This window comes from Drosophila yakuba, chromosome 2L (assembly GCF_016746365.2).
Source record: "Drosophila yakuba strain Tai18E2 chromosome 2L, Prin_Dyak_Tai18E2_2.1, whole genome shotgun sequence".
NCBI classification, from domain to species: domain Eukaryota; kingdom Metazoa; phylum Arthropoda; class Insecta; order Diptera; family Drosophilidae; genus Drosophila; species Drosophila yakuba.
This window is the reverse complement of record NC_052527.2, coordinates 10,602,705-10,616,208: the sequence shown is the minus strand read 5'-3', so window position 1 is coordinate 10,616,208 and position 13,504 is coordinate 10,602,705. Positions and strand designations below refer to the sequence as shown.

The window sequence follows — 13,504 nt, the reverse complement described above, 5'->3', positions numbered from 1 at the left end:
TTAAATCCCCTACACTTTTTCCCTGTAACTTTGCCATCAAAGGCAATTATTAGGAGGAAATACTAAAGTTTATGTTACTTTGGCCTGGCCCGAAATGCCAATTAGCGTGTCCATTTGGACTTGGTAGCCTCTTATCGTGGAGCTCTGCTCTCACTTACCTACCTCTGATTTTCCACCCGGCCCCGCCCACTTTGCTGGTTACAATTGGCGCGGTTTTTCCCTATTTAGGCTAAACAAACGATGCCCCGGGATTAGGTTCCGTTTCGGGGTATCTATGTCAGCATTAGCTAATTCTATAAAGCAGCTTCTGCCCCTCGTGTCATGCGTCCTGAGTCCTTCGCCCTTCCTCCTTCGTCGCCGCTTTATGAAATATTGCGGAACACTTTTTTCGCATTTCCGTGGCAGGCAGGACGAGTGTAGGGGAGATGTCAGCTCTGGTTCCCTGACGGAGATGCTGCACATCGATGGTGGCACGTACTTTGGTTAGCATTTCAGCTCAGCTGCGGCGACAGGGCGACAATTTAATTTATTTGGCCGCTTTACTGGTGCGCCGGGGTCTTGAGTGGTGGGCGTGGCTGGAAGTCAGCGAATTTACGATTGACATTTGCGTTTAACCTACTTATGCTGATTTGATGGCAGCTCATAAATAAAATTTAAACCATTGGCCGGACGCAAGACCTAGACCTCCCAGATGATTTCCGTTAAAATCTCACCCACACTCTCCGCTCATCAATCGCAGCTGCCATCAATGTGGGCCATCATCTGGCCCATCATCCTAATCATTATCCCACTCTATTATTATCCTCCACGAGCTGCTCGTAATTGAACTCTTAGTGGGGCAAGCAATTTGGATTTCTAGTGCAAGTAGCGGCAAAGACAAATATTTAAAATCCCCCCAGCACTTGAAGAAAAACGTGATAAAGTTATTCATTATATCTAAATAAATTGAAATAAAAAGGTTTACTTGCTTCTTACGCATTTTCAGTTTAGTTAATAATGAGCAATAATAACTCGATGATTTTTTGATATAGAACGAAAATATAGTTAGTTTAGTATTTAGGCATATTATTTCTTTCTGTGGATTCCAGCCACTTCATCCAGTCCAACTGCTCGACAAATTTTTGTCGTCGGTGTCAAATGACGCAGAAAGTCAGCGCAACGCCTAGAAATTAAAACGTGAAATGAGTCGTAAGAAAAACAATGAAAAACTCCTAGAAACGAAAACGAGAAGCGGAAAACTCGTCTGAAAGTTTTTCGATTGTCTTGGGAGTAGGATGGAAAGATGGGGGTACGTCCATATCTGTGGAAGGAGACTGCGTTTGCTGGCAAGTGAAAGGTTAGGAGTTCGGCTAAATGTGTCACTGGGGTGCAATTTGAAAATGAAATTTTACGTATTTTTTGTTCAGCTCTTCACAGCGTTCCTGTAACGCTCTGCTGCCAGATGACCTTGAGGAGGTGGGGGGCTGGCCCGCAGGGGAGTTGGGTGGTCTGGGTGTCCTTGCTGGAGATAGTTTTCCAACTTTTCTAACTTTTCATGTATATGCCGTGAAAGTCAATTTGATTTTTCCAATAAGCATATTTTACGTATCTCAAAAAAAAATGTTCCCATAGGACAGTGCGTTTCATGACTTAAAAACTCCACATGTTTTCTGATGTATTTATTTAAAGGCACCAGAAAAAAATCACCTTTAATACTTTTGAGTTTCCATTTGAAAAAAAACAGCTCTCTTCGCATTTAAGGCTACCTTAATGCGATTATTAAATATGTAATTTAAATTACACGTAACGACTGCATGAGCGTATGTGAAATGTGCAGACTGACCCTTTGAATATTTAAAATACAACCATTTTATTACAATATCTCACTCCGCTTCATAATCTCTTCATAAATATAATATTTATTAAATTTTCCAACCGGCAAGCACTGAGCCCCTGACCTTGGCCCATCGAAACCCCCAAAGACGCTTTAAAACCATCAGCTCCCAATACTTTCCACTGGCTTTTCTTTCGGCTCTTTTTTTCGGTTTTATGCACTGGCCGGAGTCAGTAAATGGTTTGAAATTTGACATACTTATGCCCAAACAATTCGAATAAAGGCCGGAGCCGAACAAAAGAGCAGTGGTAAAGGTTGCGTTGAGATTTTGGCCCGATTCTTTTGGGTGTCAGCAGCATCCCACGGGTTGAGAGCGATGGGTTGTGGAGGGAGTGGGAGTGGGATTCAAAGGGCTTGAATTGGATGCGGGGTCAAAAGGTTGCCAACCCGACCGACTCGACTAAAGCCCAATTCAATAACTCAGACGAAAAGGAGTCTCCGATCCTGCAGAATGTTGGCTTCCGATGGTTTTGCTTTGGTTTGGCTTGGTTCTTTTGGTTTAATGTGCATGTCGAGAGCTGAGGCAAACAAATATTTATAAATGCTCAGATAGAACAGATAAATGTATTTTTATATGCACACGCTCAACTTCTCATCACCCACTGAATATATATATTCCGATGTACATATACTGGCGCTCACTTGGCTGGGCCAAAAGAATATCGAGATTCGATTCGATTCGATGCTGCATCTCGTGGAAGTTGAGTCGTCGATGGGTCGACGTTTTCATTCATTCATTCATTCAATGGCATCGGATTGGCAGCAAGAACAGCAAAAGCAACACATCTACATGAGCAACAACAACAGCAGTTACAATTTTATTGCTTGGCATGAAGCATATGAAAGCCGCCCAGCGAACCCATTCCTCCATTCCGGCAGAAAAAACACACCCACAACCCTTTAATGCCTTTTTTGTGCGGAATACTCTGTGCCGGAATCGGCCAACTATATAGTTGTGAAATATCAGGGATATATTTCACAGAAACTAAATGCTTAATCCCTTTGCCACTATAAAATACGCCTATTTATACAGTCTTCATTGATCAGAAACATATGTTAAACATAACTTAGTTAACTTATACGCTAAAACTGAGGCACTTTTATAGATAGATAAACATACCCATGTATAATTTAAATTTTTTCAACATTTTTACAGATTTGTTTGCATATTAGTAATAATTAATATTTGTAATAAATACCTGCGAATTGAGAATTCATAGGATATATAATATTCGAACTGTCGCATTATACTTTCCGCCAGTTTCCTGGTTATTTCGTTTTTATTCTGTTTTATTTCTGCTGCCAACCCAAACGAAAAGAGCGCAAAGGCGGCAGAAAAAGGGGAGAAGGGGGCAGAGGGAGGAGGGAGGAGGAGAGGAGGAAAAAGGGATTGCTTGCCTGTGCGCAGGAAAGAAATATATATTTTTCCGATATTTTAACATGAATTTTGCATATTGTTAATTTTGCCTTTCAACTGAAAACGTAGCGCAAACAGTGAGGAATGGAAATTCAGCGGAGTGAGGAAGCGGAAGTGGGAGTGCGCTTTTATAGCATTTAGCTTCCGCTTTCTCGTGCGAGTGTGTGAGTAAGTGTGTGTGTGTGTGTGACTAAGCAAATGCTACCTTTGTGTGTGTGCGTAATATTTATTTGACAAGCGCATTGAGTTTGATTTCTGCTCTTAAGTATGCGAACAGGAGGAAATGGAATGGAAAACTGGAAAGTCATTTTCCACCTGTTGCTTTGCACCAATTCACCATTTTCCAGGTGGTGAATATCCATTCCCCGTCGATTCGAAGCACATTCAAAATATGCTATTAACTTTCCCGCAGGAGAGTTCTTTCAACTTAATATAATTCACGAACATCATCATAGAGTAAATACTTAAATGACCAGCAGCACGAGGCTTCAAAAGCGCTTCGAGTGTTAATAAATATATGCAGTTTAATCAACATATGTATGCAATGGTAAATCATCGAAACGAGCTTGCGGCAGTTTAATAACTTGAACTGGCAGTTTGGATTTAAGCACTAGGGATGCCATTGAAATGCTTTAAAACTGCTGCAATTTGAGTCTCCTAAAGCAAAAACAATAAATTTTAATTGGCCCCATTAATGTTGATTGAGATGAATATATTTTATTGCTCATTTATGCCATTTATTTAAACCACTCATTTTACAATGTCTAACGGCACACAAAATCGATGGTAATGGTAAAGGATCGCTATAGGTGGGAGCCGACTATAAGATGCCCCCTACTCGGTTAGTTGGAGTTTTAATAATACAAACAAGTTAAACTCTTTTCTAGAATTATAAAAGTTACAGTTGGTAGGCGTTAAAGTGGCATCGATTTAAAAAAATACAAGAAACGGGTATACAAATATTATCTTACACTTTAATTTAATCTTTGACGAAAAGCAATCTGCTTATGTACTAAGTGTATATCTAAGCACAATGAGCATTTTAAAATTCCTTCAGAAAACACTTTTCGTTGATGTGGTAAAACATCTGCAAACAAATACAATACCAATGTATCCGAAGTACGCCTTAGGTCAGATACGGAGCTTAATAATATAATATCCAGCTTGGCAGTCCAATTAAGATGATACCGAAATCCCGAAGCTAGGAAACATAATAATAATTTAATAACCAATTCCGGTTGAATGTACGAGTAGCAGCTTGTTTGCGAGATCGCTGTCATAAGTTAACCCCTGTTTTGTGTATGAATATACAAGCATTTGTGTGTCTGGAATCTATTAGTTGTTTGCATACGAAATTTGTCCGTTTGCCATTTGGCCTTATGCACATTTGGCAAAACACTTAACTTTAACCTTAACCTTAGCAATTTCTTTGCTGAGTTATGCATATTTCATGTGCTGCTGCTGCTGCTTCTGGGCTGCAGCTTGGCTTATGCTGCACAAAGCCGGAGCTCATGTTCTCTCTAATGCAACAGCAACAACCACTATCGAATTGACTAATGGCCTTGACTGGAGGTGGGTCTTAGTGGGTTAAGAGGGCTATGAGGTGGAGGGGGAGGGGGAGGGCCAACGGATGGAAACAGCAGCTGCATGCCCTGATAAACATTTGTTTAACATGACCATTAAGGCAAGTCAAACTGCAAACGCACACGGTGCACACTTATACACACTCACACACAGTAGCACACACTCACACACAGTGGCACACCAAAAAGGACCTCCGATAGAGACACTCATCCATGCAAATGGTGCAATATGGCATAGGACATGCAATATGCCATATATGTGTATATATACACACACACACATTCACACACCCAACTGCCGGCACACATCCTAATAAGTAACAAACAACAGACACGATTACAACCAAATGACACAGAAAATCACTCCTGGGCGTTATGTAGATGCTCATTGCAGTCAGCCCGCTTCTCTTCGCTTCGCTTCGGTTCCATTCCATTCCAGTTCGCTCAGTTCTGTTCAGTTCAGCTGTTCAGCTGTTCAGCTCACTTCAGTTCAGTTTGGTTCAGTTCGGTTCGGCTAGATCCGTTCCTGCCACGCCCCCCTGAACAACAACGCCCCCCGCTGCACGAGACGCAGTTCGGTTCATATAGGAGTAAATTAGCTTAGTGCCTCCTCTCGGTGCACGGAGCAAAAAACTATAATGTCATTTATATATCAACGTACATAAGTATTAACAATAATATCCCTTGTTTCTGCCAGTGTATTTTGGCCGACTTCTGACTGCTATTTATGTGCAATCTGCGCCTCTTCCATCAGACCTCATGCATGTTCCATAGCCCGGTGCGTGTCTGCAGTCCACAAAATACGCCGTGCCACAATTCCAATGGACGGGCATAAGCACAGCCAACTGACTTAGTGACTCCCCACATCCCCCACATACCCCACATACCCCACATTCCCCCCATATATGTATATCCTCTCGGCCCTGCTGGCTTCCTTTATGGGCTCGGTCCAGCCGATATGGCTTAAATCGACATAAATGCGGTCATTGGGGGGCCATGGCTAGCATTTCGCTTTCGATTTGTTTATAGCTGCGTTTAATAAATTGCAAATGAACTTGGAGCTTCAGCTCCATCTCACCACCCCTTCCTCCCTCAAGTGGATTTTTGTATGATAAGCCATCGAAGTAGAGGCATTTGCATTGCTTCTGGGTTTTATGTTTGCCATGTGGGGGAATGGTCGAGACTCTGAACAATCACGAGGAACAGGAAAAGCTAAGTTGTGGGAAAATGCTGGCTGAGTAATGAGCTAATGGGATGAGTGCACCTGTTAATGAGAATTTGAGTTGTTATTCAAACTTTTTGTGAAATATGAAAAGGTAAAGGGCCTCTACAAAACAAAGGCATTTTCAATTAAAAGCACAACTAAAGAAGTTATTTGTTATAAGCACAGTAAATAATAACATTTAGCTTGATGTGTAAAACCTTCTGCCATAATATTTAATTAATATCCCCATTTAATGACCGAAACCACTCTATTTGGAAGCCAGATGTTGACAGTGCCATAAAGATTATCCCGACCTATTAGCCCTTATATCCTTCCAAGTATCCTTTCTGAAAATAATTACAATAAGAGAATTTCAGCATAAGCCCTCCATATACCATATATTGATCGGGTTTTTTTTGTGTTAGTTCTCATGCTTCCCAATGTTTATTTTGCTCGGCACTCGATGGCCTTCTCTATTAGTTTTTGTGAGTGTTTGTGTGAGTTCCAAGAAATATGAGTGCCCCGTGGCTGGTCGAGCGGCAGCTCCAAGTTGCAGCCTCCCGATTCCTTTCGTCTTAACCCTCCAGCGGTCCTTGGGCCACGGCTGCCCCCGCAGTGAGTCATAAAAATAGTGCAAAATAGCAAATGCTACAAACGCCAACGAACCAAAAATGAAATGGCTTAAGCTTTCCAAAGCGTCGCCGATGGTAACTTCACTCTGTTTTTGCCCCCCTTTGAGTCCCTTTCTCCGCTTTCTCTGCTTTCCCCGATTGCCTGCTTGCTCCTTCCCCGATCCCTTAACCCCCCCGGAATTGTTGTTGCTGCTGCTGCTCAAATATAAATGCATTTCACCCGACCACAAAATGTGTTCAGCCGGAAATTGTACGTGGAGAGCATGCACTGCTCGAAATTTCGCCACGAATTGTTTAAAAATAGAATAGAATAAATTAATATTTTCTTAAATAATGTATTAACCTTTTGATTATCTTTTGTTATAAAGCTCAACTATATCATATGTATAATCTACTGATTTTTTCTATGAACAAATAAAAACATGTTGGAGTTATTAGAGGAACACGGTACGTATGAGTAATATTTTCCCAAGGAAAGTAACAAATGCATCCCTGCAAAAGATACCTTAAAAGTTCGAATGCAATTTGAATTTATTGCAGTGCACAACACATTTAGAAGGCGGAGGGGCAATCGAAACCCCTTCAGTTTTGTGGGAATATGTGGTGGGCGTGGTCTGAGTGGGCTAAGATCCGCTTGGCCCTGCAACAGCAGCCATATGTTCCATTAGCGTTTTTTAAGCGCCTATTGCCACTGCTGAAATTTTAACAGATTTTCTCCTCCAGTTCCGCTGGTGTTTTGAACATTGCGGTTTAAATTTCCACTAACCAAAAAAGCGAGTACAAACAAGAGAGAACGCTATAGTCGAGTTCCCCGACTATCTGATACCCGTTACTCAGCTAGTGTAAGTGCGAAGGACAGTTTTTGGCGGTTTGTGGGCGTTAGAGTGGGCGTGGCCAAAAGTTTTTTGGCAAATAGATAGAAATTTACAAGACTAATACAAAAATGAAAAAATATCAAAACATTTTTCAAAAGTGTGGGCGTGGCAGCTTTGGGCGGTTTGTGGGCGTTAGAGTGGGCGTGGCCAAAAGTTTTTTAGCAAATAGATAGAAATTTACAAGACTAATACAAATATGAAAAAATATTAAAACATTTTTCAAAAATGTGGGCGTGGCAGTTTTGGGCGGTTTGTGGGCGTTAGAGTGGGCGTGGCAACCTGAATCGACAAACTTGCGCTGCGTCTATGTCCCTGGAGTCTGTATACTTAATCTCAACTTTCTAGCTTTTGTAGTTCCTGAGATCTCGACGTTCATACGGACAGACGGACAGACGGACAGACGGACAGACAGACGGACGGACAGACGGACATGGCCAGATCGACTCGGCTACTGATCCTGATCAAGAATATATATACTTTATATGGTCGGAAACGCTTCCTTCTGCCTGTTACATACTTTTCAACGAATCTAGTATACCCTTTTACTCTACGAGTAACGGGTATAAAAATGGAAACTACCAAAATTTGGGGCATGTGTATATAAGGATGGGTTTTGGAACAAATAATAACTAATATAATAACTATCGCGGCTTATGTGTTCTTGAAAGGAAATATAAAATTATGTATATAAATATATGATTTAAGAATCAGTTTACACAGTTGGAATTTCGGAAAATGCTAGTTATCATTGAATTAAATCTTTATGCAATAAAATGCATTTCTGTGGATAATATTTTTTGCATTTATTTGCGCCATCCTTCTGCTCACAATCAAAATGCCATTTGAAAGGGCATCAAAGCGCGATCGGCTTTTGGGGACTCAACTTCTAAACTGGGCAATAGCGTCGCCTTTTGCTTATTTGCATCGATTTGCGGGGCAAACGATGGGGCAATGGGGGCGATGGGGACACAGCGATGGTTTTGGTTCTGTGGTCCAAAAGAGTGTGGGGAGTTGGGATGGGAGATGGGGGCTCAAGTTCTTTGGTGCTGTTTTGTGGACTCGTTAACATCGTCATTGCCGTCAGTTGCACCTGCATCGGCACCTGCACCTGTCTGACGCTGCAGTTTCGTCCTGTTTCGTCCTGGTTCGTCCTGCCATGCGATGCCGTGCCATGGAATTGTGAGCTGAGGACGCGTCAAAGTGCAAATGAGCTCAACGATGTCTGCTCTGGCTCCCCTTTCCACCAATCTTCTGCTGAATGGATATGCCAACAGGACGAAGGAGCTGAGACTCTGGGCAAACACAATAAATGCATTCATGCAATATGCATCAGGTAATCTCGTTGCTTTTAATCGTTGTTTGACATCAAAATTACAATTTTCTTAAGACGCTCCATCCATCTATCTATCTATATGGCATTTGTATGGAAAGGATATTCACTCAATGGTAGATGTTTGCCCAAGCTCCGCCTTTGAGTGGGGGTTAAAAAACTGGCAGCATCTTAAGAAAGTTTCTGGCCATTTTCAAGCAGCCATTTCTATGGCACAAAAGGATTCCCAAGCCAACGCATCTTTGCAATCTTTTATTCAAAAGAAAAATTGATGCCGCAATGGTTTTGGTTAGGGGGAAAATCCCAGAGTTTGTCCATCTAGCCAAGTAAACTTCCTGAAAAAGCATAAGTATATTGCATGTTACTTGCTAAATTCTTCTTTATCGTTTCACCTTCTTTTTAAATATCACATATAAATATTCCAGTATAAGTAACTAAACTATGTTAAACTCGTATCTCTAGAATTGCTATAAACAACGTGTATATAAAAGTACATTTTTCTGTTCCTTTAATTATAATAGTTACTCTTAAATCTCTGGTAATAAAAAACTCGCTTTTTAAACGATTGTCGTGTTTTTCAGAAACTATTAGCTTAGTAGGCTAACAAACTGGGTGAGTTGTTATACTTTTGGGGAATTAGCCCCTGGTTCGCTGTCCACTTGGACCCTCTATTGATGCCCCGACACGTTGCAACAATCGCTCACTTTGAGGGCTGCCTATTGTTTGGAGTTCTTTTCCCGCTGTTGCTCACTTTTTTAGTTTTCCTCCCCGGGTACTTTTGTATTTTCCTCGTTTTGTTTGTTTCGCCCGTCGCTTTCCCTAGTTTTTCATACTCTATAACAATAGAGGTAGCTGGGAAATTGGGTGTTTCTGTTGGGGCCAAAGGACTTATTGAATGCCGCTCTGGTTTTGCCTTCATTGTGGTCAATGCTAAAGACTGTCGATGGGGCATCTTGGGTCGGGTAGCTTGGGAAGCTTTTCATAGGTTTCCTTAAACTATCAAGTGCTTGCGCCTAAACGATAGGGTCATTTGGGACATTTAAATTTGTTTGCATATTGTTCTAGTGTACTTTTTCGTGCAAAATCCAATGAAAAGCTCGTGCATTAAGGATAGTTCAGTTACAGACAAATATACAATATAATTTCCATAATTTCCCTCAAGTTAGATTAATTGTAAAAAATGCTATCAAGTGGGACTGCATTATGTGATTTGGGCTCTGCTGAAAAAAGTTTTTTTAGTACGCTCCTTGTCGAGTACTTTTAACTACCAAACTAGTTGGTGTTTTGGATATTTGTCATTGTCTTATTGAGCAAAAGTCTCAGATGTTTTCTGAGAATGGCCACCTGGACCATTCAGCATCGTTCAGGTGAAACAGTTTTGCAATTTCACGCCGCCCCAGGCCCAGTGTACCTGTCTCCTTCATACCCAGTGGACATAATCGAACAGGCTGTCTCTTTCTCAATTTGGGGTAAATCAAACAACGTCAGCAGTTGGCTGGAAGATGGAAGACAAATGGAAGGCTTTCGCTTGCTTGGCTACGGCTACTGGTGGCAGCAATTAAAAGATTTCCATGCAGCTTCAGCTGCTTTCGTTTTCCGTACTACTTCATCCATCCATCCATCCAATCCTTCCAATCCTGGCAAGCCTCCATTGACCACCCAGTAGCCCACCACCCACTCTTATGGTTGTATAAGTGGATGCACCCTGGGCGAACACACACATTTTTTGCTCTTGTCTCCATTTAGTCACTGTTAGTTTCAACTTTAGGGGTCATTTGTCTTTTTCGAAAACTTTACGTCTCACTTTGTTTCGCCAAGTTGCCATGTCATTGTGACGGGTATAGAAAGGACACTATGTCTCGCTCTGGTCAGTTTTTTATGGTTTGTGCATATTTATGTTTTGCCTGCGGATGGTAGCGGGATATTTCGGCCTTATAAGGTCCCACTTCCCCAATAGGAAGTTGGATCCAATTTATAGACTCTCGAACCAAAAACAACGTATAGAGTACTGGTAAGATTTTCTTTATGGAGGTTATGAATAAAATTTATTTAATTTTATACAAATACAATTACCCTCTCATTGCTGCAATTGTTAAGTATTCAAATTGCATGGTTCTTCTTGTTTAATTTAGAGAGACTCAAGTAGCTTCCAGTTGAAGTTTAGGCCCTTGAGTCGATGTTATTAAACCACATCTGGTCCTTAAAGCTTGCGGACTGCTGCCAGGTGACCAGGTTGGGCACGAGGCACGAGGCACGAGGCACTTGGGTCATCCGCAAAGTGCTGTGAACCACAAAAATGGCGCATGACCTCGCAATTGGCACTTACACGAGTGCATTGTGTCTGTGCATGAACCGCAATAAACAATATGAATTTATATGCGCTCGGAAGCATTTTAATTAATCACTGGAGGGCATCAATTGCATTTTGTATGCTAATAATTTGCGCTATAAATATTCCATATCCCTTTGGTCTCCCCTCCAATCAGCCTCTAAAAATCCCGCCCTGCGATTGGATTTCTTTTTACTGCCGTTCTTCCCTCTTTATGGTGCGCATTTTAAAACGAATTGATATTCAATTAAGCTAAAAATTTTGCTGGCATATAAAACACACATAACCAGTAGAATGCAGCAAATAATAAATATTTATTTAGGTTTGCAGTTCATATTTTATACTATTGATGCTGTTGCGTTTGCAATTGATTGTTGATTTTTTTTTTGTTAACTGCACAACAGAAAAAGTTAAGCAAACATTGACGGAAGCTGAAAAGCGATGGCGAATTTTAAGTGCCCTTTTGAAAAAGTAACGAATGTTCGAGTTTGGATATGACTTTAAATATAAAACCCATAATAAAACAATAATAAAACAATAACTTTAGTGGTCAAAGTTAAATGAGCTTAAGCCAGACTTATTACAGCTTGTATTTCACTTAACATTGAATTTGAATTATAAATTTCTTATGGAAAAACTACACCTAAATAACGCAGCCCTTTCGAGAACCGTACTTCATCCGCAACTCTTTGAGGATCTTTCTATTGATCAGGCCGTTGGTCTTGTGGATTTGAGAGAAGATTGCCTTACGTTTGCCGGGCTGTTTGATGCCGGGCTTGTGGACCAGGAAAGCGTTGTCCAGGATATGGAACTGGTAGTCCAGAACGCACATGGCGTAAGCCTGGGTCATTTTGTCCCGCTGCCCCTCCCAAGTCAATCGCTCATCGTAGGCAGGATCATCAACGGTGCCAAGGAATATCGGCTCCCAATGGTTGTAGTCTTCCGAGCGATGGCCGACATTAAAGACATTCAGATCCTTGGAGACGACGATCGCATTTATCCACTCCTCCAGCTTTGGTCCCTTATGGCACGCCTCACAGATCTCCATGTGGAATGGAACTGCTTCGCCCGATTTCAGCATCTCTTGCAACTCTGGCTTGGTGTTCGGCACGGAAACATTGGCCATCACCTCGAAAATACGCAGCACATGGACCAGCGGCGAATCGGGCTGCTGTCCTGGGATTCCAATTACCTTTAATGCAATTATATGATCAGTTCATTAAATTATATCAGGACTGATATTGTAACCAAACGATCACTTTTAAACCTTACTCTGTGGCCAAGGAAATGCAAATAGGCGGGCACCAATCCTGGCGAGGGATAGAGCTCGATGTCCGAGGCCAGGACGTAGTGCGTCAGCGAAGCCCTGCGTGCGATGTTGCGTCCCAAATTGACGGGGTAATCCAGCGAGTTTCGCGCCCTGTACATGTCCGTCTTAACCACGTTTTCATATGGCGGTGGTCCACCGCAGTTGGCTTGCTTCCTTAGAGCCATTTTGGGTGGAAGCACCACCTGGGGCAAGTGCTCCACCTCGAAGTACAAGTGGAAGCTGCACAGCTCGCGAACCAGGACGTTGCCAGGATGGCACTGCAACAGGTACAGAATGCTCTGTATGGTGGGCTCGAAATCCGTGCCAGGAGCATAGATGGCCAGGCTGAGGGGTGATCGCCAGCGTTCCAGGAGGGGCACCACATTATCCAGATACGTATAGTCCGCATGCGTGGTATAGGTCACATTTGCATAGCACGGAATATCCCCGTGACCCGCCATCACATAGTTCTCCAGCACCCAGTAGTCCCTATGGATCGACGTGCTTGGCTTGTAGTTCTTAGGCTCGCAGTTCACAAACTTTTTCAGCTTGGCCATGGTTCCATTCTCCAGGCAACTGACCATTGGGACAAGAGTAAGGACCACAAGAGAGATCAGAGGGCAAAAGAGTCGAAACATATTGTTACGATTTTCTTTTTTTCGTTTCCCACAAATTGTTTTTGGACATGACCTGTGCTTCCTCGATAAATCGATTGACAGTGTTGAAATTGAACTGGATTTTTACAGAAATATATATGAATTTATAAACTGTATTAATCAGGGTGATTTAATTGAAAGCTTAAAGATTCATTTAAAACTCAATTAAGCCAACCTTTCCCAAAAGGCTTCTGGCCCCCACCACATGGCAACGAAATCCCAACGAAAAATAATCTGTTGCGAATGGGGTTTATTATTGATTAGCAGACATTTTAATATGCAGGCTGCGCAAATAA

The 13,504-nt window shown here is 41.9% G+C and overlaps 1 protein-coding gene and 1 long non-coding RNA gene across 2 annotated transcripts; both read right to left on the bottom strand.

Annotated features, from left to right (window-relative positions):
- Positions 1-9,275: 9,275 nt before the first annotated feature.
- On the bottom strand, positions 9,276-10,963 carry LOC120320747. The gene is made up of 2 exons (XR_005560287.2): positions 10,719-10,963; positions 9,276-10,663 (listed from the first exon to the last, which is right to left on the bottom strand). It is a non-coding gene; the product is annotated as an uncharacterized LOC120320747 (long non-coding RNA).
- Positions 10,964-11,785: 822 nt separating this feature from the next.
- Positions 11,786-13,284, bottom strand: LOC6527418 (beta-1,4-glucuronyltransferase 1). Its single transcript, XM_002088474.3, has 2 exons — positions 12,516-13,284; positions 11,786-12,435 (listed from the first exon to the last, which is right to left on the bottom strand). Exons 1-2 carry the CDS (start codon positions 13,188-13,190, stop codon positions 11,887-11,889), a joined length of 1,224 nt encoding a protein of 407 aa, XP_002088510.1. The 5' UTR covers positions 13,191-13,284; the 3' UTR covers positions 11,786-11,886.
- Between the last annotated feature and the right edge of the window lie 220 nt (positions 13,285-13,504).

Excerpts from the sequence above, each read along its gene's own strand:
- LOC6527418 (XM_002088474.3), bottom strand. The coding sequence starts at position 13,190 with ATGTTTCGACTCTTTTGCCCTCTGATCTCTCTTGTGGTCCTTACTCTT. Across the intron at positions 12,436-12,515 it reads TGCATTTCCTTGGCCACAGA|GTAATTGGAATCCCAGGACA; the intron begins GTAAGGTTTAAA and ends ATTGCATTAAAG.